Here is a 23,459-nt window from a genome sequence, read left to right as displayed (position 1 = left end):
TGTATTTATGTATTTAGGAATATAGATATGTACATACATATATGTATATAACAACAAGTAATGATGGAAGAGACCATGAATTTGAAAGGGAACAAGGGCTATGTGGAAGGCTTTGGAGGAAGGAACAAGAAGGAGGAAACCATATATTTTCAAAAAATAAGAATGAACTAAAAAACCAAGTGCAAGATAGTTTGATAGTGCCACTCTCTGGTAGAATAGACTGACTTGAGTCCTGATTGATTCCTCAGGTCTTAAAAAACAAATCCTTGGGAACGATTTCTCCCATGCTCAGTTTTCCATAGTTGCAGTAGTTCTTGTCTAGGTTGAGACTTCCTGGGCTTGCACAACCCCTCGTCCATATCAGGATGTCTACTGTCGTCCTAGCCCTGCTCATGAGTGGCCAGTCTGTTGGCGGGACACCATGGGTGTAGCTTCTGGCACTGCTGGGAGACACAGCCCTACAGTGACCCTCCAGTCCTCCAGCTCTCACAGTCTTTCCACCTCCTCTTTTGCAGTGTTCAAAGTGACTGGGAGTTTGGAAGAGAGCAAGGATGTATAAAAAGATTGGGAGGAAGGAGAAGCCAGGGGAGATGAAGCAATTATATTATAATCTCAAAATATAAAAGAATCTGGTTTTAGATTCCAGTTTTATTTTCTCTAACTGCATATAGCTTAGTCTTTGTCTTGCAGCATATGTTTTGACCTACATTTGTTGGACAGCTTTATGCAGAACCCTGAGCTCATGTCTGGATAAGTAGGGACGGAGTCTGCTTTTAGACAGCTGATTGGAAGAAGTCAGTCATGCACATGGAACTGGTCTGTTTGGAGAAGATAGAGATGGGCAGGTCCTGTCCAGGAACTGCAGTTTGGTTTGGTCTAGGAAGTGCATTTTGGACAGGTAAATGAGGTGGGAACAAGATGGGAAAATTTCAGCAGATGGACTGAGAATGAGCATCGTTTGGACTTAACCAAGCTGCTTATCTTGAGTTCATGGGGTGGGAAGTAAGGGCAGAGAGCAAGGGCAGACGGGGACAGCCTCTCGATGATGCACAACCTTCCACTGCAGGGTTGTAATGCCCCAGAGCTCCTCCACTGCACAGCTTCCATAAGGACCACTTTCTACCGCTGAAATTAAAGTCACATGACCAGCTGCCACCACTGTGGAGCGGTTAACGCCTGCTCTTTCAGACTGTCGATTTAAGGGCACCTATTGATATTCAGGGCAGTCTTCTGTGTTGAGGCAGAGGGAATTAAGTCTGTTGTTTCTTGGACAAGTTTGGGATAGCTGATGTTTCAGATGCCTGGACATTAAAGGTTTGTTCATCTGCTCGGTATCCCTGAACATCCTATGAGCATCCTGTCTGCTCTCCCACATCCTTACTGCTGTTTATACAAATGTCAGGGCATTCAGAAAATGGTGCTCTCTCTAGAAAGGCTTAAGAGTCACTGTAGAGTTTCTCTCTCTCTCTCTCTCTCTCTCTCTCTCTCTCTCTCTCTCTCACACACACACACACACACACACACACACACACAAACACACAAACACACACACACACACACACACAACCTTTCTTCTTGCACTGAGGGAAAGGCACATCTTCAGGGATAGGTTGGAAGAGGCTAGAGCAAGGAGGAAAGATGAGAAGGCAGTAAAGAAACGAAAAACAACCGCCCTCCAGGAGAAACAGTTACAGAGATGGATACGAATTTACACGCTGAAGATGAGAAGTCAACCCTGATAAGATGGTAGTGTTGCTATAGATCCTGAAGTGTTACATCAACTCACTCCAGAGAAGCTGAGTTGCTGTAGCCTCTGGTGCATGATGTAAATAGCTGAGATAAGATACCAGGGGAAACTCTTGGAACCGCTCACCTACCAACATTTATTATTCATATTTATATATAGTCTATTGTGAGGATGAATCTTACCAGCAGCTATTCTGAGCATCAGGAAAATTTTGAAAGCTGTTTCTGTGCTACCGAAAGAACTTTCCTGGGATAGATGCTTGTCTGGGTATCCTCCTACCAGAGACCCCAGCTGAAGCTCAGGTCCTTCATGGTACAAGAACAAAGGAGAACACAGTGATAGCTAACACTGTCATCTTCTCCCGGCCTTAGGTAGAATACTCTAGGACAGTGCCTTGATCAAGGCACAGTGGTGACACCAGTCCTGGGAGTCACTGTTGTGCACATCTCCTTAGCAAGGAGCAGGGCACACATTGGCCAAGATTGCAATGTTCCACAAATCACGTCTGTCAATAAAATCCTGTCAGGGAATCACAACTCTAGCATTTAGCTTTTGATAATAATAATGAGTCTTATTAGCATCTGATATTTCTTTCTATGTTTGTGTGCAGCTATACTACATGTGTACATGTATGTGAAAGTGAACATAGAGTCCAGAGGCAGACACTGGGAGTCTTCCTTTGTTACTCTCCTCCTTATTTTCTTTGTAGTCCATCTCTCATTGTACCTGAAGCTCAATGTTGTGGCTAAAACAACTGTCCAGCACACTCCTTGAATCCCCCAGTCTCTGCGCCCAAGCAGCGGGCTTACAGCCATGCATGGCTTTAATGTGGGTGGGGGATTTGAACTCAGATCCTCTTGCTTTCACAGCAATCTCTCTTTCCAATTTGATATTTATTATGAGGTCATAAAACTGTCATGGTAGCTTCTTTTATGTTCACGTGTAGGCTAACCCTTTCCTATAACATCTACATATAAGGGTAGGAAAAAGAAAAAGTTTTAACCTCAAAGGTTAAAGCACAGTTTTACATCTTCCTTTTTTTTCCCTTAAGAATCAACTGGGTCTTGGTTCACAGTGTTTCAAAGGTCCGCTGGAGCCAAAGTGCTGTCTCTCAAATAGTCAAAGCAAAGCAATTGATATTAGCAAAACAACAAGCTTGAAGCTTCCCAAGTGTCTTCCTTAGTCAGGAGTCATCACAGAGGTTGATAGAAGCACAAATGTTAAATTTTATCTCTTTGTATCCTGTGATCATATTCAGCCATAGCCAGACTATTTTCTTGTCTCTTTGTATCTTATGTAAGTATAATCAGAGCTACACTAAAAGCCACATGACACAGAGGAAAGGCTAAGCATGGAGCTGGTGAGTGCCCAGGGGCAGGTTCTGCTGAAAGCAGTTCTGTGTCCATGGAGAAGCATCAGCTTCCTATCCTTTAGAGTCTTTGCAAAGTAAGGAAACAAGTTGTACCCAGTACAGACTATGATTAAGTCAGAGAATCATATGAGATAAGAACCAATTATATTCAGCAATTATTAGATTTTAGAGCATTCTCTATTTTGCAACAAATCTAGGAGCAGAGTTTCTATGAAGAGGCCTCCTCATCAGACTGTAAGTATGTTAGCATCAGTGTATTGGGAACAGGTTTCAAACCAGAAACCATATTCATGTCATTCCTACAGAAACAACAGGCTCAAGATGGCTTGAGTCACTGGGAGCTCAAACTCCCTTGCTTCTAGTCTGAAAGCCTGTTTAACAAAGAGCTGTCTTTAAAGACACTCAAACATGAGACTTTCCATATTAATAGAGCAAACATTTGAAGAAAACGCCATGTTCATATTTCTGGAAGTTTTTCCAAAGAAGTGGCTGTGGTTTCTGCTCCCAAGTCCACCATGCAGAATAGCAATGGACTTCACAATGAGTTATAGACCGCCTGCCTTTCTGAGGAAATGAATAGACAGTGGATTTTCTTTTTTATTTTTTTATTTTTTGTCTTCTAGGGCTATGCATAAGATTTTCCTATTCAATGGACTTTGACTTCTCATAAAAAGGTTCATTCAATGCTGTTCAGCTGTAAATTGTTTTTCAGGTACCATCCAGATGAGCTCGGGGTGAGTTCTCACCTTAGTGAGTTTTGGAACAGAAGCATCCGTTGGTCAGTGTGACCAGTCAGTGGCTAGTGTGAGTGCAGCTGTGTTTCAAAGTCATTGTTTTAATGGCTTTCTTCTTTGTCATACCTGCAGGAGTCTAGGGGTAGACCAATGAATTCTGGCAAGAGTAGGAGTTTGGAGACTACCGTGAAGAGAGTCTATCGCGATCTGCTTCTTCCAAAGATAAATACAAGCAAGAAAATGTCCACCCTAACACATTCCCCCAACAGCCTGGAAGGGCCACCGGAAATTAAGAAGACCTGTGGAGAAAAACAAGCTGAGGCCTCCACAGAGAGAGTAAAACTCACAAAGAGCATCAAAGAGAAACAAAGTAACGAATTAGAGAAGGTGGCCCTTAAACGGAAGGCTGACAGCGAAGAGAAGCTGGTGGGAAAGAAAGAGGCCAAGGTCACGGAACTAGACAATCAGCTCGTCACGGCCATACCTCTGCCTCACATCCCCTTAAAGAACATCTTGGATGTGGAAATGAAACTGGTCTACATTGATGAAGAGGATGTGAGCTATGAGTTTGCCCAGCCCTATGTGTGCCCTGGGCTTCAGGCAGCAGGCCAAGCTGCCACCATGATGCCACCTGCAAGTAGCCGGGATTTCACCGCCCTGCCACAGATGGACAAATGGCTTCAGGTAGCCTTAAAGGATGCCAGCTCTTGCTATAGACAGAAGAAATACGCCGTGGCAGCAGGACAGTTCAGGACGGCACTTGAGGTATGGGATTAAAGACAGTATAGATGACCAGGGAGCCAGGAAATTAAAAGCTGCAATTACACTGAGTGGTTCTGACCACAACGTAATGAACAGTGGTCATGGGGTAAAATTATTTAATGTCATAATTAAGAGTTGCAAAGTTACATAAAACAAGGAAGATGGGCCAGTAGACTACCATGCCTATTCCTGTTAAACATGCTATTTCTGCTTACAAACCCAGAAAGAAATGGCAATGTATGTACAAATGTGGTTAGTTTTATAATTTAGGTATATACCTCTGAAAGCTATGGCACATCAATACAGTGGTGGTGTGTTAAATATATCCTTTCTAAATGCAAGCATTCCATGAGTCCATAAATTGTCCCTTTTATGCAGTCTTTGCAAGCAAACCCTGTTTTCAGTGCAGGCTGATACTTTACATGTTATACTTGGTAGACAATGTTATACATGTTCTACTTGTTACAATGCTTGGTACAAATGACATCATTTTCCTTGACACGAGAATCACTTCAACTATCCTTCCCATTCCAGTCAACTTTACGGCTATTATGCTGTCTGCCAGCAGGTTAAGCTTGTCTTCTACACGGTGCTAGTGGACTGAAATGAACCCAGAAATCACTGTTAAACACAGAATAAGTCGTGCAAAAAAGTACGTGGTCTGATGACTCACTAAGCTTGTGGAATAAGGAAATGCATATCTAAAGGTCCCAATGGCCTCACACAGTTGGGGACCCATATATTTCATTAATTGCAAAAAATAAAGCCATCTCAGTGATTTCTAGACATGTCTTCTGAGCATGGACACTTCAAAAGATGAGTGAAAGAAAAGTGTGTTCCTTTTGTCTTTCACCCAGAGAGGTCCAGTATCATAATATGATGTAAATGTGCATTAAGGAGCATCTTGATGGGGGCCAGAGGGAGGTCTAGAGATAATATAAGGTGTTGTGGTATAGATATATAGAGTAAAATATTTACACCATTGCCTGCTTGTTAAAATGTCAAAATCCATAATGAATTACTAATAGGACATAATCGACAATGTTATCCCTAAACGTTTAAAAAGGAACTGAGTACACACACACACACACACACTTGAGTCCCAAATAGATACAAAGGGATTCAGTGACACACAGAGATTTCATCTATTTTCATAAAGGGTCATCCACACCCCAACTGGAAGCATATAGAGTTGAGGATGCTATTTCTACATAATATTGTCATTTATAAGTGCTGAAAACCTGGGCTATCCACCAGCCTCTGAGAGGACACTCACTTCTACTTTGAGCTGTTTCAGCCCCGAGTCCTCTGACTCAGGACAGAATGCCCAAGGAAGACTGCATCTAGAGCCCTGTACATTTCTTCAAGGGTCATCCCATTGCCTGCCGGTGTTTCTCCAATAGGTATATTCTTCATGAAGCAGGGTACAAGAAAGGGTTGTCTTTATAACAATGAAAAATGTTATAAAAATTAAGAAATTATGCTGTAAAACTTCAAGTTAGGACTACGTAAGAGAGTACAGATACCAGTATTAACTGGAAGGAAGTGCCCAGTTTTCCATAAAACTCTGCATTCATAATTCTAAAAATCAGCACCAAGATTTAATGACTTAAAGGTGTGTTTGTGCTCAAAAACTGTACCTCCCTCTCCCCTCCCCTCTCTCTCCCCTCCCCTCTCCCTCACCCCTTCCCTCCCACTCCCCTCCTCGCTCTCCCTCGCTCCCTCTTTGGACTCTTCTTTCTCTACTTCCTCCCTTCTCTCTCCCCTGGATTTTAGGAAAGCTTAGGATGCTGACACTAATTACTGGTAATTAACAAAGGTAATTATTTTGAGACCAAAACTTTAGCTTAGACATCTGGCCTAGCTTTTGTTTAATTACCTTGGGAGTTAACTTTGAAATCTTCTCTTGGATGTCTCTTAATAAACAAAAGCTGCTGGGAATAGAAAGGTTTCTTCACTTCCTTAACTCTTCTTTTGGTGACTTAAACTTGACAATGGAATTCTTCCTTGGGGTTCTCAGATGCTAACATGTAGCACAGCCCTTTTCTAGTTCCTTGATGTGGCTTTTAAGTGAGGCAGGATGGAGACAAGCTGAGATGACAGCCATGACACTACAGGGAGGGATGCATCACAAATATTTGTGTGTGTAGAACTTAGTAATATTTAACTGTAAATGATAGAAATGAGCGTCTGGAGATCGGCGGCGGCGGCGGCGGCGGCAGCAGCAGCAGTGGCTGCTCCAGCTGAAGGGCCATCAGCAGTGGAACCAAGGCGTCACAGGGACCAGTTAGGCCCTGCGCCCACGACCACTGACCTTCGCTGACCAGCCGGGCAGCAAGCAGCTGCAGTTGTGCGGCGCCTTTCCTGCACGGAGGCCACTTCAGAACTCGGCCTCCCACCAGTCAGGAGAGGAGCATCCATCTTGGTTCCGTACTCCAGGAATCGGACAGACTGAGGTACACAAACATAATCCGAGGCCAACACCGCGGTGGTTTGAGCCCGACGGGCGTTGGCCTGCACCCAGGCCCTAGGCGGGTCGGGGGGCCATCGGGGGTGCCAACCCAACCAGGAGGTTTTTTGCCCAGGCCTGCGAGCGCGCCGCCGCCATTTTGCCTGCAGGACGACAGAGAGCTCAGGCGGGCAGACCTGTAACAGGCATAGCCTAAGGCTAACAAAGCGGGGGTCCAGGCCCCAAAAGGCACAGGACTGACCCCAAGAACTGGGCGGCTTGGTGGGCCATCTGTGAGTCAACCCGCCCAGGTGATTGTTAGCAAAGCAGACTCTCCCGGCGCTTTCAGGGAGCGCGGGCGCGCACGCCCGCCATCCTAGTCACCTGGCAAACCCAATTAACAGTCATAGCCCTAGGGGAACTTTGCTCGGACCTTGGCCTCCCAGGCTTTTGCCTGGAATCAGGGACTGGGCGGCCAGGCTAACCTTGTGTGCGACAGCCCGGTTGGCAGATCGGCTGCCCAGCGGAGTGAGCGGAACACAGGGGAGATCACAGTAGCATACACCGTCGGCACTCCCTGGGAGTGCACACGGGCTCCATCTGCTCCACAGACACAATCTGGGGCAAGGCCTCAGGCAGAAGCCCTTAGCTCTACTCTCTCCGCTTCCGGATCCAGATCAGTCTGGGCGGCAGCATTACATCTCCAAGTCCTGCAAGAGGCTAGCTGGGCTTCCGGGCGGCCAGCTGGGAGAAGTCAGTGTGCTCCAGTGAATCCAGCGGGCCCCAGCGGGAGCCTTCGGGTGCCTGCTTTGGGATCAGAACAGCCTGGGCAGCAGCACACTGTCTACAAGCAGTGCAGGAGGTAAGCTGTGCACCAGAGGCCAACTGGGAAGGGGCAGCTTGCACTGGTGAGTCCAGCACTGACAAGATAAACTAACACCAGTGAGATCTAGATGGCAAAAGGCAAACGCAGGAACGTCACTAACAGAAATCAAGGCAATATGGCAACATCTGAACCCAATTCTCCTCTACCAACATGTCCTGGATACCCCATCACACCAGTAAAACAAGATTTGGATTTAAAATCACTGGTCATGATGCTGGTACAGGAACACACGAAGGTCATACATAAAGAAATTCAGGAGAAAATGGATCAAAAGTTAGAAGCCCTTGCAAGGGAAACACAAAAATCATTGAAAGAAATCCAGGAGAATACAAAAGCCAACAAGGAGGAAATGCAAAAAACACTTAAAGAAATACAGGAGAACTTTGATCAACAGGCTGAGGTCATGAAAGACGAAACACAAAAATCTCTTAAAGAAATACAGGAGAACTTTGGTCAACAGACTGAGCTCATGAAAGAGGAAACACAAAAATCTCTTAAAGAATTACAGGAAAACACAAACATGCAAGTGAAGGAGCTAAGCAAAACCATCCAGGATCTAAAATCAGAAGTAGAAACAACTAAGAAAACTCAAAGGGAGACAACTTTGGAGATAGAAAGCCTTGGGAAGAAATCAGGGGACAGAGATACAAATATCAACAACAGAATACAAGAGATAGAAGAAAGAATCTCAGATGCTGAAGATTCCATAGAAACCATGGACTCAACAGTTAAAGAAAATGCAAAATGCAAAAAGCTTGTAACCCAAAATATCCAGGAAATCCAGGACACAATGAGAAGACCAAACCTAAGGATTATAGGCATAGATGAGAGTGAAGATTTACAACTTAAAGGGCCAGCAAGCATCTTCAATAAAATTATGGAAGAAAACTTCCCTAACCTAAAGAGAGAGATGCCCATGAATATACAAGAAGCCTACAGAACTCCAAACAGACTGGACCAGAACAGAAATACTTCCCGTCACATAATAATCAAAACACCAAATGTTCTAAACAAAGAAAGAATACTAAAGGCAGTAAGAGAAAAAGGCCAAGTAACATATAAAGGAAGACCTATCAGAATCACAGCAGACTTTTCACCTGAGACTATGAAGGCTAGAAGGTCCTGGGCAGATCTCATGCAGACTCTAAGAGAACACAAATGCCAACCAAAACTACTATATCCAGCAAAACTCTCAATCACCATAGATGGAGAAACTAAGATATTTCATGACAAAACCAAGTTTACCCAATATCTATCCACAAACCCGGCCCTAAAAAGGATAATAGGAGGACAACAACAATACAAGGAGGGAAACTTCACCCTGGAAAAAGCAAGATAGTAACCTTTCATCAAACCCAAAAGAAGTTAAGCATTCAAATTTAAAAAATAACGTCAAAAATGATAGGAAGTAACAATCACTATTCCTTAATATCTCTTAACATCAATGGACTTAATGCCCCAATAAAAAGACACAGACTAACTGAATGGATACGTAAACAGGACCCTACATTTTGCTGCTTACAGGAAACACACCTCAGGGTCAAAGACAAACACTACCTTAGAGTAAAAGGCTGGAAGACAATTTTACAAGCAAATGGTCTCAGGAAACAAGCTGGAGTAGCCATTTTAATATCAGATAAAATTGACTTTCAACCCAAAGTTATCAAAAGAGACCCTGAGGGACACTTCTTGCTGGTCAAAGGAAAAATACAAAAAGAAGAACTGTCAATCCTGAACATCTATGCCCCAAATGCAAGGGCACCCTCTTTCGTAAAAGAAACTTTATTAAAACTAAAAGCACACATTGCACCTAACACAATAATTGTGGGTGACTTCAACACTGCACTTTCCTCAATGGACCGATCAGGAAAACAGAAACTAAACAGGGACACAATGAAACTAATTGAAGCTTTGGACCAATTAGATTTAACAGATATATATAGAACATTCTATCCTAAAACAAAAGAATATACCTTTTTCTCAGCACCTCATGGTACCTTCTCCAAAATCGACCATATAATTGGTCACAAGACAGACCTCAACAAATATAAGAAGATCGAACTAATCCCATGCCTCCTATCTGATCACTATGGAGTAAAAGTGGTCTTCAATAGCAACAGAAACAACAGAAAGCCCACATACACGTGGAAACTGAACAATACTCTACTCAATGATACCTTGGTCAAGGAAGAAATAAAGAAAGAAATTAAAGACTTTTTAGAACACAATGAAAATGAAAACACAACATACCCAAATCTATGGGACACAATGAAAGCAGTGCTAAGAGGAAAACTCATAGCCCTGAGTGCCTCCAAAAAGAAAATGGAGAGAGCATACATTACCAGCTTAATGACACACCTGAAAGCCCTGGAACAAAAAGAAGCTATTTCGCCCAGGAGGAGTAGAAGGCAGGAAATCATCAAACTCAGGGCCGAAATCAATCAAGTAGAAACAAAGAGAACCATACAAAAAATCAACAATACCAGGAGCTGGTTCTTTGAGAAAATCAACAAGATAGATAAACCCTTAGCCAGAATGACCAAAGGGCACAGAGAAAGTATCCAAATTAACAAACTTAGAAATGAAAAGGGAGATATAACAACGGAAACTGAGGAAATCCAAAAAATCATCAGATCCTACTACAAGAGCCTATACTCAACACAACTGGAGAATCTGGAGGAAATGGACAATTTCCTTGACAGATACCAAATACCAAAATTAAATCAGGACCAACTAGACCATCTAAACAGTCCCATAATGCCTAAAGAAATAGAAGGAGTCATAGAAAGTCTTCCAACCAAAAAAAGCACAGGACCAGATGGCTTCAGTGCAGAATTCTACCAGACCTTCAAAGAAGAGTTAACACCAATACTCTTCAAACTATTCCACAAAATAGAAACAGAAGGAACACTACCCAATTCCTTCTACGAAGCCACAATTACGCTGATACCAAAGCCACACAAAGATCCAACAAAGAAAGAGAACTTCAGACCAATTTCCCTTATGAACATCGATGCAAAAATACTCAATAAAATTCTTGCCAACCGAATCCAAGAACACATCAAAACGATCATCCACCATGATCAAGTAGGCTTTATCCCGGGAATGCAGGGTTGTTTCAATATACGGAAATCCATCAATACAATCCACTACATAAACAAACTCAAAGAACAAAACCACATGGTCATTTCATTGGATGCTGAAAAAGCATTTGACAAAATTCAGCATCCCTTCATGCTTAAAGTCTTGGAGAGAACAGGAATTCAAGGCCCATACCTAACCATAGTAAAAGCAATATACAGCAAACCGGTAGCCATCATCAAACTAAATGGAGAGAAACTTGAAGCAATCCCACTGAAATCAGGGACCAGACAAGGCTGCCCCCTTTCTCCTTATCTTTTCAATATTGTACTTGAGGTACTAGCTTGGGCAATTCGACAACATAAGGAGGTCAAAGGGATACAAATTGGAAAGGAAGAAGTCAAACTATCATTATTTGCAGACGACATGATCGTCTACCTAAGTGACCCAAAGAACTCCACTAGAGAGCTCCTACAGCTGATAAACAACTTCAGCAAAGTGGCAGGTTATAAAGTCAACTCAAGCAAATCAGTGGCCTTCCTATACTCAAAGGATAAGCAGGCTGAGAAAGAAATTAGGGAAATGACCCCCTTCACAATAGCCACAAACAGTATAAAGTATCTTGGGGTGACTCTTACCAAACATGTGAAAGATCTGTATGACAAGAACTTCAAGACTCTGAAGAAGGAAATGGAAGAAGACCTCAAAAAATGGGAAAACCTCCCATGCTCATGGATCGGTAGAATCAATATAGTTAAAATGGCCATTTTGCCTAAAGCACTATACAGATTCAATGCAATACCCATCAAAATCCCAACTCAATTCTTCACAGAGTTAGAAAGAGCAATTATCAAATTCATCTGGAACAACAAAAAACCCAGGATAGCTAAAACTATTCTCAGCAACAAAAGGAAATCTGGGGGAATCAGTATCCCTGACCTCAAGCAATACTACAGAGCAATAGTGTTAAAAACTGCATGGTATTGGTACAGTGACAGGCAGGAGGATCAATGGAACAGGATTGAAGATCCAGAAATGAACCCACACACCTATGGCCACTTGATCCTCGACAAAGAGGCTGAAAACATCCAATGGAAAAAAGATAGCCTTTTCAACAAATGGTGCTGGTTCAACTGGAGGTCAGCATGCAGAAGAATGCGAATTGATCCATCCTTGTCTCCTTGTACTAAGCTCAAATCCAAATGGATCAAGGACCTCCACATAAAGCCAGACACTCTGAAGCTAATAGAAAAAAAACTGGGGAAGACCCTTGAGGACATCGGTACAGGGAGAAAGTTTCTGAACAGAACACCAATAGCGTATGCTCTAAGAGCAAGAATTGACAAATGGGACCTCATAAAATTACAAAGTTTCTGTAAGGCAAAGGACACCATCAAGAGGACAAATCGGCAACCAACAAATTGGGAAAAGATCTTCACCAATCCTACATCAGATAGAGGGCTAATATCCAATATATATAAAGAACTCAAGAAGTTAGACTCCAGAAAACCAAATAACCCTATTAAAAAATGGGGTACAGAGTTAAACAAAGAATTCTCACCTGAAGAACTTCGGATGGCGGAGAAGCATCTTTAAAAATGCTTAACTTCATTAGTCATTAGGGAAATGCAAATCAAAACAACCCTAAGATTTCATCTTACACCAGTCAGAATGGCTAAGATTAAAAATTCAGGAGACAGCAGGTGTTGGAGAGGGTGTGGAGAAAGAGGAACACTCCTCCACTGCTGGTGGGGTTGCAAATTGGTACAACCACTCTGGAAATCAGTCTGGCGGTTCCTCCGAAAACTGGGCACCTTACTTCCAGAAGATCCTGCTATACCACTCCTGGGCATATACCCAGAAGACTCCCCACCATGTAATAAGGATACATGTTCTACTATGTTCATAGCAGCCCTATTTGTAATTGCCAGATGCTGGAAAGAACCCAGGTATCCCTCAACCGAAGAGTGGATGCAAAAAATGTGGTATATCTACACAATGGAGTACTATTCAGCCATTAGAAACAATGAATTCATGAAATTCTTAGGCAAATGGATGGAGCTAGAGACTATCATACTAAGTGAGGTAACCCAGACTCAAAAGGTGAATCATGGTATGCACTCACTAATAAGTGGATATTAACCTAGAAAACTGGAATACCCAAAACATAATCCACACATCAAATGAGGTACAAGAAGAAAGGAGGAGTGGCCCCTGGTTCTGGAAAGACTCAGTGAAACAGTATTCAGCAAAACCAGAACGGGGAAGTGGGAAGGGGTGGGTGGGAGGACAGGGGAAGAGAAGGGGGCTTGCGGGACTTTCGGGGAGTGGGGGGGCTAGAAAAGGGGAAATCATTTGAAATGTAAATAAATTATATCGAAAAATAAAAAAAAAAAAAGAAATGAGCGTCTGGTAGAAGATAGAGATATATTTGTTTCATAGAAGTACATCTAACCAATAAATAAGCACAGTATGCTCTTAAAAATTTTATACATTATATATACTATATATTGCATATGTATTAGATATTTATACTATATAATGTTATATGTATACATATATATGTATGTGTATGTGTATGTGTATGTGTATGTATATGTATATGTATATTAACAAGCACTGCCCACAGTGCTATACCCGGCACTCCCAATGCTTTCCAACTGACCAGAATTTCATCATGTAACCATACAAAGCTCCAGTGGGGGCCTGGAAAACAGTATTCTAGACATTTCTCACACTGGAAGGTTCTAGGACACAGGAAGTAGGATAGATAAAGAATCTCCCTCCTGAGAGTCTTTATTATTAGGAACATATCAGAAGGTATATACCAGGCTTGCTGGGTAAATAGGATACCATCAGTTATGGTGGCATACAAAGTATGTATAGCTTGTGCTTGAAGACAGGACCAGCAATGAAACAGAAAACCATGCTCTAGCCAAAGCTTCTGAAAATTCAAAAATATTTATTGATTGCTATATTTTCCAACACATCTAAAAGCCTTTTGTGGTAGTTTGAATAGGAATGGTCCCATAGGCCCATAGGTTTGAATGCTTGTATTAGGGAGCACTGCTACTTGACGAGACTTAGAGGTGCGGCCTTGTTGAAGTGGGTGTGGCCTTGTTGGAGGAAGTGTACCACTAGAGGTAGGCTTTGGGGTTTCAAATGCTCAAGCCAGGGCCAGTATCTTTCTTTTCCTCCTGCCTTCAGCCCTGGATATAGAACTCTCAGCTCCCATGTCTGCCTGCATTCCACCACGGTCCCTTCTGAAACTGCAAGCCAGCCCCAGTTAAATGCCTTCCTTCATGAGAGTTGCCATGGTCATGGTGTCTCTTCATAGCAATAGAACACTGGCTAAGACACCTCTTTTTTTATAGTTACAAGCTACACAGATAAATTTCTAATAGTATTTTGTGTAAAGGTAAAGAAGTACACAAAGTCTCAGACTATAACTCCTCAAAAGCAGTCAACTCTCAGAATTTCAGAAAATATCTGGTATCTAGGTAAATGTGCTTGGTGAAGTAATTTATCTTTGTGTGCTTTTCCCCCCATGTAAGCTTGAACAGAGTATGCTGGTAAGCTTAGTTCTGAAGTTTCATTCAAATCAGTCATTATTCTGTTTTGTAATTATATTCGTATCAGAAGTTAAACCATTTAATCAAAAGGCATAAACTGATGATAAAAAACAGTCATTCATATTATTTTTACTCCAAGATACTATATCCCTATACTTCTTAGGATATAACTGTAAATTCACTCACTGGTGAGTACAGGATTGCTCAATCTCTCTTGCTATAGAGGCCTTGATCCATTAGTTTGATTCCTGGGACGCATGGCAAAAGAAGAGAACCAGCTCCTGAAAGCTGCTCTTATCTTCCATGCATGTGCCATGCCACATGTATGTGTGAGCATGTGCCTGTTCCCTAAGCAATAATAAATTAAAAATGTGAAAATCTACTCATTATCAAAATCACAGAGCTTCTTTGAATAAAAGCGGAAGATTGGTTTTGTGGAATCACATTTGCATATTACTAAACACTCATGCTACTAGTCAATAAACTACTCAGGTGCCATTAAAATATAGGAAAAAAATGTGGGCTAGGGAGAAAGCTCAACACAGACACACACACACACACACACACAGAGTGCTCTTCTGGATTCTGCAGACACACACACACTCACACTCACACACACAGACAGAGAGAGAGAGAATGAGAATAATTTTAAGTAGAAAAATATTACTCAAATATTCTTGCTATACTCTCATGGGAGGAATAATTAATAACAATTGCCAACACCCAAGAATATAGTAATCAGGTGTTTCTTCTGACTTTCAGGGAAAATACCCAAAAGAAAAATTATCAAAGGCTAGAGCTTTGGCCTGCAAACTGATACCGTGGCCTCTACCTTAATCATGGGATTTTAGTATTTCAAAAGCATCTACCCTCTGAATTAGAACAGGTCTGTAGATACCATTTAAGATTTACAGCTTCAAAGAGCTCTACTTGAACCAGCCATAGAGAACAAGGCTTGTCCTCCACGACTGAAGCTGTCTGTTCTGATTGAAACACACAGGAAGGGACTCCAGGGGCACTAATCTTTCCTGTTTTAATGCCCAACTGACCTCACGGTGAAATAATTACTCACAACACAGAGCTTGCTCTGTGTGTTGGCTGGTGTGATTTACATTCTGGGAATATTTGGACTCATTCTTCTGTTCTGTTTCCCAAATACACCATGACATAGGTTGTAGTGTTGCTGTCTCTGCTGTCACTGCTCAAGGGGTGATCAGGTTAAGTGACCTGCTTGTAATCTGCTAATACTTGTGGAGCCTGGGTCTGAACACAGCTTGATTTCACAACTTAGTAGCTTAATTGCTGTGTCTGTACTACTGGGAAAAAGTTGGTTGGAAATAGAGGATTCCGGAGGGACCCAGCCGCGCAGAGTTGGAGACTACTTTTAAACAAATCCCAGATGGCCCTTGGGCACATTGACTCTCAGGAGTGCTGTTTGAGTGTGACTGACTGAACCATTTACTCTGATGGTGTGGGTGTCGAATGCCGTCGGCGGGCCCATGTGATGGAGGCTTGGATTCCAAGGTGACACTTTAGAAGTTAAGTAAGGTAACCTTTGAGAGGCATGGAGAGAGATGGGTGTCGGCCATTGAAGGTGTACCATTCAAGAAAGTTATGGAAACCAGGCTCATTCTCTTCGCTGTCTGGATCATGGGGTGAGTGAATTTGTTCAGCAGTTCTTTCTGCCAGAGCGTGCTCACACTGCTTCACCACAGGTACACAATGGGCAGCCGGTCATGAGCATCCAAAACTGCTGCATAGCAACCTTTCTCTCTTTATACCTTGAATAGGTATCTCAAGAGTTGTGATGACAGAAAGCTCGCACATCTGCCTCTTATTATCACTCTGTGGCTCCTCCTCTAACACTCCTTTCTGCCCAATGACTGACCTGGAGGAAACAGCTTTCTTCCTTTGAGCAGTTGTTTTGATATCAATGGTTCAGAAATTGGGAATTCAAGCATCTGTAAAAAAAAAAAAAAAAAAAAAAAAAAAACAACAAAAAAAAAAAAAACTAAGTTTTTGAGAGGCTGACTTAGAGCTTTTATTGCTGTGATAAAACACTACAAACAAAACCAACTTGGGGAAGAAAAGGTTTCTTTCAGCTCACAACTCTCAGGTCATACTCCATCACTGAAGAAAGTCAAGGCAGGAACTCAAGACAAGATCCTGGGGGCAAAAAACGGAAGCAGAGACTCTGAGGGAGTGGTGCTTACAGGCTTAGCCTCCTTTGTTATATGCCTAAGACCTCCTTCCCAAGGCTGTCAGCCCACAGTGGGACAGGCCCTTCCACACCAATCAGCAATTAGGAAAATGCACTACAGACTTGCCTACAGGTAACCGTATGGAAGCCTTTTCTCAACTGAGGTTCCTCTTCTCAAATAACTCTAGCTTGTGTCAAGTTGGCCAAAATAACAGCCGACACAATGGGTTGGCGTGGGGGTGGGCTGGCACTGCGGGTCTGTTATTCAAGAGCACTCCAAACCATTCCATCACTATGTGATCAAAGATGGAGCAGCTTAACAACCCCCCCCCAAAATAAACAAGAAACAAAAACTAGAATAGAAAGAAAATGGAAATGTCATGCTCTGCAAATGGAGGACATTTTGAAAATGGATTATATTATAATTTTATAGAAAGCTCACTAAGTTGTCTGTTTCTCATTTCACCTTGGATTAGTAAAGCATGGGTCTAAGAACCATCTTTGGGGAATCGTTGTTCTAGAACACATTTCCCGTATGGTAATCTTTAAGTCTCCACGACCATGGAGTCTGTACCAAGCCTTCTGATAAGATTACTTTCCAGTGTAATGGAATTTGGTAGGAGGCAGGTCCATTTTGGAGGCCATTCAAGGGGGTTTATTTAATGAAGTAGCAAAAATATCTCATTATAGGGCAGCCTCACCTATAATTGCTCTACTGAGAATAATTCTGTAGCAAGTCTCTAGGGCCTCACAATGTGGATATCCCAGAAAGCTTAATTTAAATGGATTCTAACACAGTAATGCTTTGTGCAATAGAATCAGGTACTGAGTACCTGGGTTGTTGTATTACACAGTTGTGGGTTTCCTCCTGATTTCAATATACAGCTCTTTCTTATTTTTTCTTACCATGCAAAAAATGAGATCCATTGTTACATTTTCATACATAGAACATTATGTTTTGTTCTTATAGCCACCTGTTGTATTGCACCATCTTTCCTCTCTTCTTGCTAGATTCTTTATTAACACTACTAATTCCCAATTTACTGTCATTTATTCATGTATATATGAAATATATATGTATGTGTGTATATGTGTATGTGTATACATATGTGCATACATGTGCATATATGCATACACACACATATATCTTTCACTACCTTTTATTATAACTCCTTTATTCATACCTCTCTCTGCTTTCAAAGAACCCTATTTTTGTGTCCTACACACACATACACACGCACACACTCACACACACAAAAACATTTAAATCTAAATTCTACATGTAAAAGAAAACATGGTATTTGTCTTTCTGAGTCTGGTTTATATTGATTAACATGATGACCCCCAGTTCCACTTTTCTGAAAATGTTACAATTTCAAAATTCACATTTCTTCACACCTAAATAAAATCACACACACATATGTTGTATATAAAGATATAATTATGTACTATTTATTATTTATATATTTATAAAGAAATAATTATTTATAATATATTTATATATGGTGCATATAAAGATATGATTATTTATTCTGTCAGTGCACAGACTAGGCTTATTCCAAATTTTGGCAGTGGTAACTAAGGTAGCAATAGGAATAAATACCTCCATAGTATGTTGACTTAGAGTCTTTCAGGTATATACCCAAGAGACACAGATTTAGATCATAAAGTATTTCCATTTTTGGCCTTTTGATGAACTTTATTACAGATTTCCATCGTCATTGGATGGCCACACATTCACACTGCGACTCTTCTTTCTTGATAACCTCACCAGAATTGGATCAAAATTTTTGCTATTTGTTTATCTGAGCATACATACATAGAACATTTCATTTTGTTTTCTACCATGTAGAAAAGAATTCCAAAGATTAAATAACTAAGAAGACTATCCAATCAATAAATGATCTAATGAATCAAATTGACAGTTCTCAAAGGAAGAAATTCTAGTGCTCAATAACTATTTGAAAATGTTCCACATGGTTGGCCTTTGAGGAAATGCTAAGTCCAGCTGCCTTGACATCCAGCTTGTCTGCCTTCTGGGACGAACACAGAGGGAAGCAAACTCTGCGGCACTTGCCCTAAATTCTGTTCTAGTTCAAGACATTCAAATATGTCATAACCTTAGGTTAGCTCCCCACACCCCTTCTAGAGGCAAACATAACAAAACAAAAAGCTGGTGTTTTCAAAAGCTAAACTGCTTCCTTAAGGGGCCACACCCAATCTATGGCATGGCTTTTCCTGCCCCAGATTCTTTGCTCCTCCCACGGAAAGGTGTATGAAAGTTGTATAGGGAGGCTGCTTAAAATGCAGACCCGACATGCCTCACCTCAAATTAAGTTCCCAAATGCTGTCAGTGGTGCCATTCCAGGAGCCACCCTGGGTAGCAGGGGCCTATGCCCAGGCAGCAGTTGGTTGTCAGGTGGGCAGCCCTCACCCCATGGGCATGTCATCCTGAAACTGTTCTGTAAACCTACTGTCACAGTTCTAGGAAGCCACAAAAGTGCAGGGCTGTAATGAGCGTGATGCTGTAATGAGTGTGATGCTGCAGTGAGCGTGATGCTGCAATGAGCGTGATGCTGCAGTGAGCGTGATGCTGCAATGAGCGTGATAATGCAGTGAGTGTGATGATGCAGTGAGCATTATGCTGCAGTGAGTGTAATGCTGCAGTGAGTGTGATGCTGCAGTGAGCGTGATGATGCAGTGAGTGTGATGTTGCAGTGAGTGTGATGTTATAGTGAGCGTGATGTTATAGTGAGCGTGATGCTGCAATGAGTGTGATGATGCAGTGAGCGTGATGCTGCAGTGAGTGTGATGTTGCAGTGAGGGTGATGCTGCAGTGAGTGTGATGTTGCAGTGAGTATGATGCTGCAGTGAGTGTGATGTTGCAGTGAGTGTGATGTTGCAGTGAGTGTGATGTTGCAGTGAGTGTGATGCTGCAGTGAGCGTGATGCCACAATGCGTGTGATGCCGCAATGAGTGTGATGATGCAGTGAGCGTGATGCTGCAGTGAGCGTGATGCTGCAGTGAGCGTGATGCTGCAGTGAGCGTGATGCTGCAGTGAGTGTGATGCTGCAGTGAGCGTGATGCTGCAGTGAGCGTGATGCTGCAGTGAGCGTGATGCTGCAGTGAGCGTGATGCTGCAGTGAGCGTGATGCTGCAGTGAGTGTGATGTTGCAGTGAGTGTGATGCTGCAGTGAGCGTGATGCTGCAGTGAGCGTGATGTTGCAGTGAGTGTGATGTTTAGTGAGCATGATGCTGCAATGAGTGTGATGTTGCAGTGAGTATGATGCTGCAGTAAGTGTGATGCTGCAGTGAGTGTGATGTTGCAGTGAGTGTGATGCTGCAGTGAGCATGATGTTGCAGTGAGTGTGATGTTTAGTGAGCATGATGCTGCAATGAGTGTGATGCTGCAGTGAGTGTGATGCTGCAGTGAGTGTGATGCCACAGTGCACGTGATGCTGTAATGAGCATGATGTCGCAGTGGGTGTGATGCTACAATGAGCATGATGCTGAGATTTTGGAGTCAGAAACTCTGACAGATGCTGTCCTGTGTTGCTGACCTCCTTTCTTTACTCCTCAGAGTGCAGTGAGGGAGAAATGACAGTAACCTGTGGCCAAATGCTATCATGCATGATGTCAGCAGCTGCTTAACCCAAACCATGATGAAAGCATAATTAATGTACAAGTTATAACAGAACTCAACTTCTTGAGCCTCACACAGTGTATTTAAAACTTAAAAGTTTAAAATGTCAGCATTCCAAAGGGTTTTGCCCAACTGCTTGTTAATAGCATTGTTAATCCACAGTCCTTCTCTTGGGTGATTACCACTGAAAATGTGCAGTCCTAAGCACCTACCTAGTGTGCACACAATTCTGGGTTTGGTCCTGAGAACCAGGAAACAAAGAATCTAATCGGCTTTTAATTATATTTACAATTGTCCGAACAATAACCCAAATAATGCATTGTTCTCTACCGTACTACCCTTTTTGGAAAGAATGATCTCCATCAAGGACTGTTGTAAATGATTAGGTGCTTGTGACAAAAATATAAGCCTTCTCTTAAATGCACGAATCAGGAAGCCAGAAATAGTTCATTTTCTCTCAGTTTCCAGGTATCAACTGTTGAACTTTGTATGCTCAAGATTAGACATTTCAGTTTTTGATTGTTGCTGGGTTTGTTCATCCACAAACAAGAAGAATTTAGTTATTAAAGACCCTTGAAAAATGTTAGCAAATTTTATGGCAGAAAAATACATAATGTATGTTTCTCTTGACTTCAAAAATAAAATAATAAACTGAATGATTTTCTTTTCCCAAGTTTGCTCATTGACAATATTATATATGCACACACAATATGTATTGATTACACTCATCCCACCCCCGTCCTATCTTCTGCCCACCCCTTCTACCTTTCCTCTTGCCTACAAATCTCTCTCTCTTCCTGTCCCTCTTGTTTGGGGCCCAAGGAGGTTAGCCAGTGACACCATGGGTTTGCAGGTGTCTGTCAGAGCACTGTGGGGCTCAAAAGTGGGGACACAACCTCTCTCCCAGAATCTACCAAGAACCAGTAGTTACAGTTCAGCAGTAAGGGGTTGGGGCACATGAGCTCTTCTTCCATGTATAACTGATTGGTAACAATACCCATTGTCTGCATGTTCACTGAGAGGAGCCACAGCTTCTTTGAGTTCCTGGCTGTAGTGAAAGGATGACTTTTCATACCCCTGCTCATTATTTTGTACCTTTACTCTCTTCTGACTCCCTCTTCAAAAATATTCTCTGGCCGTTAAAGGGGATGATAAAAATGTATTCTTTAGGGCTGGTGCCTCAGCTGTCACCAGGGCTTAGCATCTTGGGCAATAATCTGCCTTCAGTGAGGTTCAATGCAGAGAGCTTTCTCTGATCAAGCCTGAGGGTAGATTTTATCTATGGGTATAAAGGGATATTTAGAAGGCAGTTTATTTAAACAATATTAATAAGCTATCCCATTAGACCTATGACCTCTCCGGGCATGAGTTATTAAACAGGCTTATAATACTAGGCATGGATTCTCTCCTGTGGGAACAGAATTCTAATGTAGTTAGAAGGTGGTTGATTGCCACCGTAATGGTAATGCCACTACTGCATGGGTAAGACATCTTGTCTAACAGGTTGGTTTTGTAGCACTTAAGGTTCACGGGCATAAAAAAAAAAGTGGTTTCTAAATAATTAAGCATTAAGAAAAATAAGTCTCCTTAAAAATTATAATTTACAAATATAAGAAAAGAGGTATGTTAGTTTCCCCTTATCACTGTCCCGAAGAATAAGAATTCAGATGCAGGAACAGGGACCTGCCACCCCAGTACCAAGACGGAACTTATATTTCTGGGTCATGTATTTCTCTCAGTTTTTTGTTGTTTGATGTGTCATTGTTTATATTTTAAAGACACTTCTCCTCTAAAATGTGACCTTGGGTATGCGGAAGGACTTTGTACATATAGCCTCTAATTTAGTTCCTTCTGGTGATTTTCATCTCATTCAAGATTAAAGCATTTAAGGTTTACAGAAAAGAATTGATCTTTGCTTAAAGGAGAAATATATATGAGAGTCTGAGTATTGTTATCAAAGATGGGAAGTCTGACAGTTCTCTGATTTTATACAATGAAAACTTTACTCCCAGTTAAGTCAGGTTCTGCCACCCCCTTCCTCTCTGACTCTCCGGACTCTATAGAGCTTCTGTCCACTGTTCATATAGAAACACTTATGGACAATATAGGGAAGGGAGCAAAGCTTTCTTCCTGGTATTTAGTACCCACAGAATGGGAGACAAGGCAGGTGAGGCCTCTGGGTAGCTGATTATCCCCAGAGCACCAAGCTTTCCTGTTACTCCAGTGGTGTAGAGAATACAAGCAATGGAGGGGAGATTTTAAATAGATTAGTCTGTACTGGATTTTTGTCACTTTACAAATGATAGAAGAATCACAGTCCATTGGATAAGGCCACCAACCTCATAGTTCTTAATATAATTATAATGCCCTGGAGATCTACTAAATGTATGTGGCCGATATCAGAGTCTGGCGCAATTGTGTAGGATCTGCACAATGGGCAGGCCTTATACACTGATCGTTCAGCTCCGTGAATAACTTGATTGAACAACTACAGGTTGAAAATCCACTATCATAGATGACCATAATTTCTTCTTCTCTTAATCACTTACAATAGGTATGATCCATGTCAAACTTTTTAAAAAGAATTGGTAGATATATGAACATCCTAAAACTATTTTCTAAACACCCAGAGACAAGGATGGTGGTCCAAACCTGTCATCTCGGTACTTTAGCCACACGAGGATCAAAGGTTTGAGGCCAGACTGGGCTACATGATGAAGCCAGGCATCAAAATAAAACCAAGAGACAATCCAGGTCACATGTCAGTCATCCTCATGAAGTCATTGCTTGTGGCATATGTATCCAGAAATGCCCCAGTGACTGCTCCTGGAATCTACGCCATCTTCTGAATTCTATGCAGTCCCTGTGTGTAAACTCAGAATATGCCAAATTAAAAATTAAAAAGCAAAAAAAAAAAAAAAGTTAAATGGCCTTAAAAATTTACTCTTTTGAAGCCTGCATTTATTTTTTTTTATTTTACTCGATATATTTTTTATTTACATTTCAAATGATT

The 23,459-nt window shown here is 41.8% G+C and overlaps 1 protein-coding gene across 1 annotated transcript in view; it reads left to right on the top strand.

The window, feature by feature from the left end:
- The first annotated feature begins 4,003 nt into the window (after positions 1-4,003).
- The window catches only part of Spata16 (spermatogenesis associated 16), a 273,026-nt gene continuing 253,570 nt past the window's right edge, over positions 4,004-23,459 (top strand). Inside the window, exon 1 of the mRNA XM_052178788.1 lies at positions 4,004-4,618. Within this exon, the coding sequence (XP_052034748.1) occupies positions 4,004-4,618 (615 nt within the window). The remainder of the gene's footprint in view (positions 4,619-23,459) is intronic.

Source organism: Apodemus sylvaticus, chromosome 4 (genome assembly GCF_947179515.1).
Source record: "Apodemus sylvaticus chromosome 4, mApoSyl1.1, whole genome shotgun sequence".
Lineage (NCBI taxonomy): Eukaryota > Metazoa > Chordata > Mammalia > Rodentia > Muridae > Apodemus > Apodemus sylvaticus.
The sequence above is the reverse complement of the archived record's forward strand: the minus strand, read 5'-3'. Positions and strand labels throughout refer to the sequence as shown.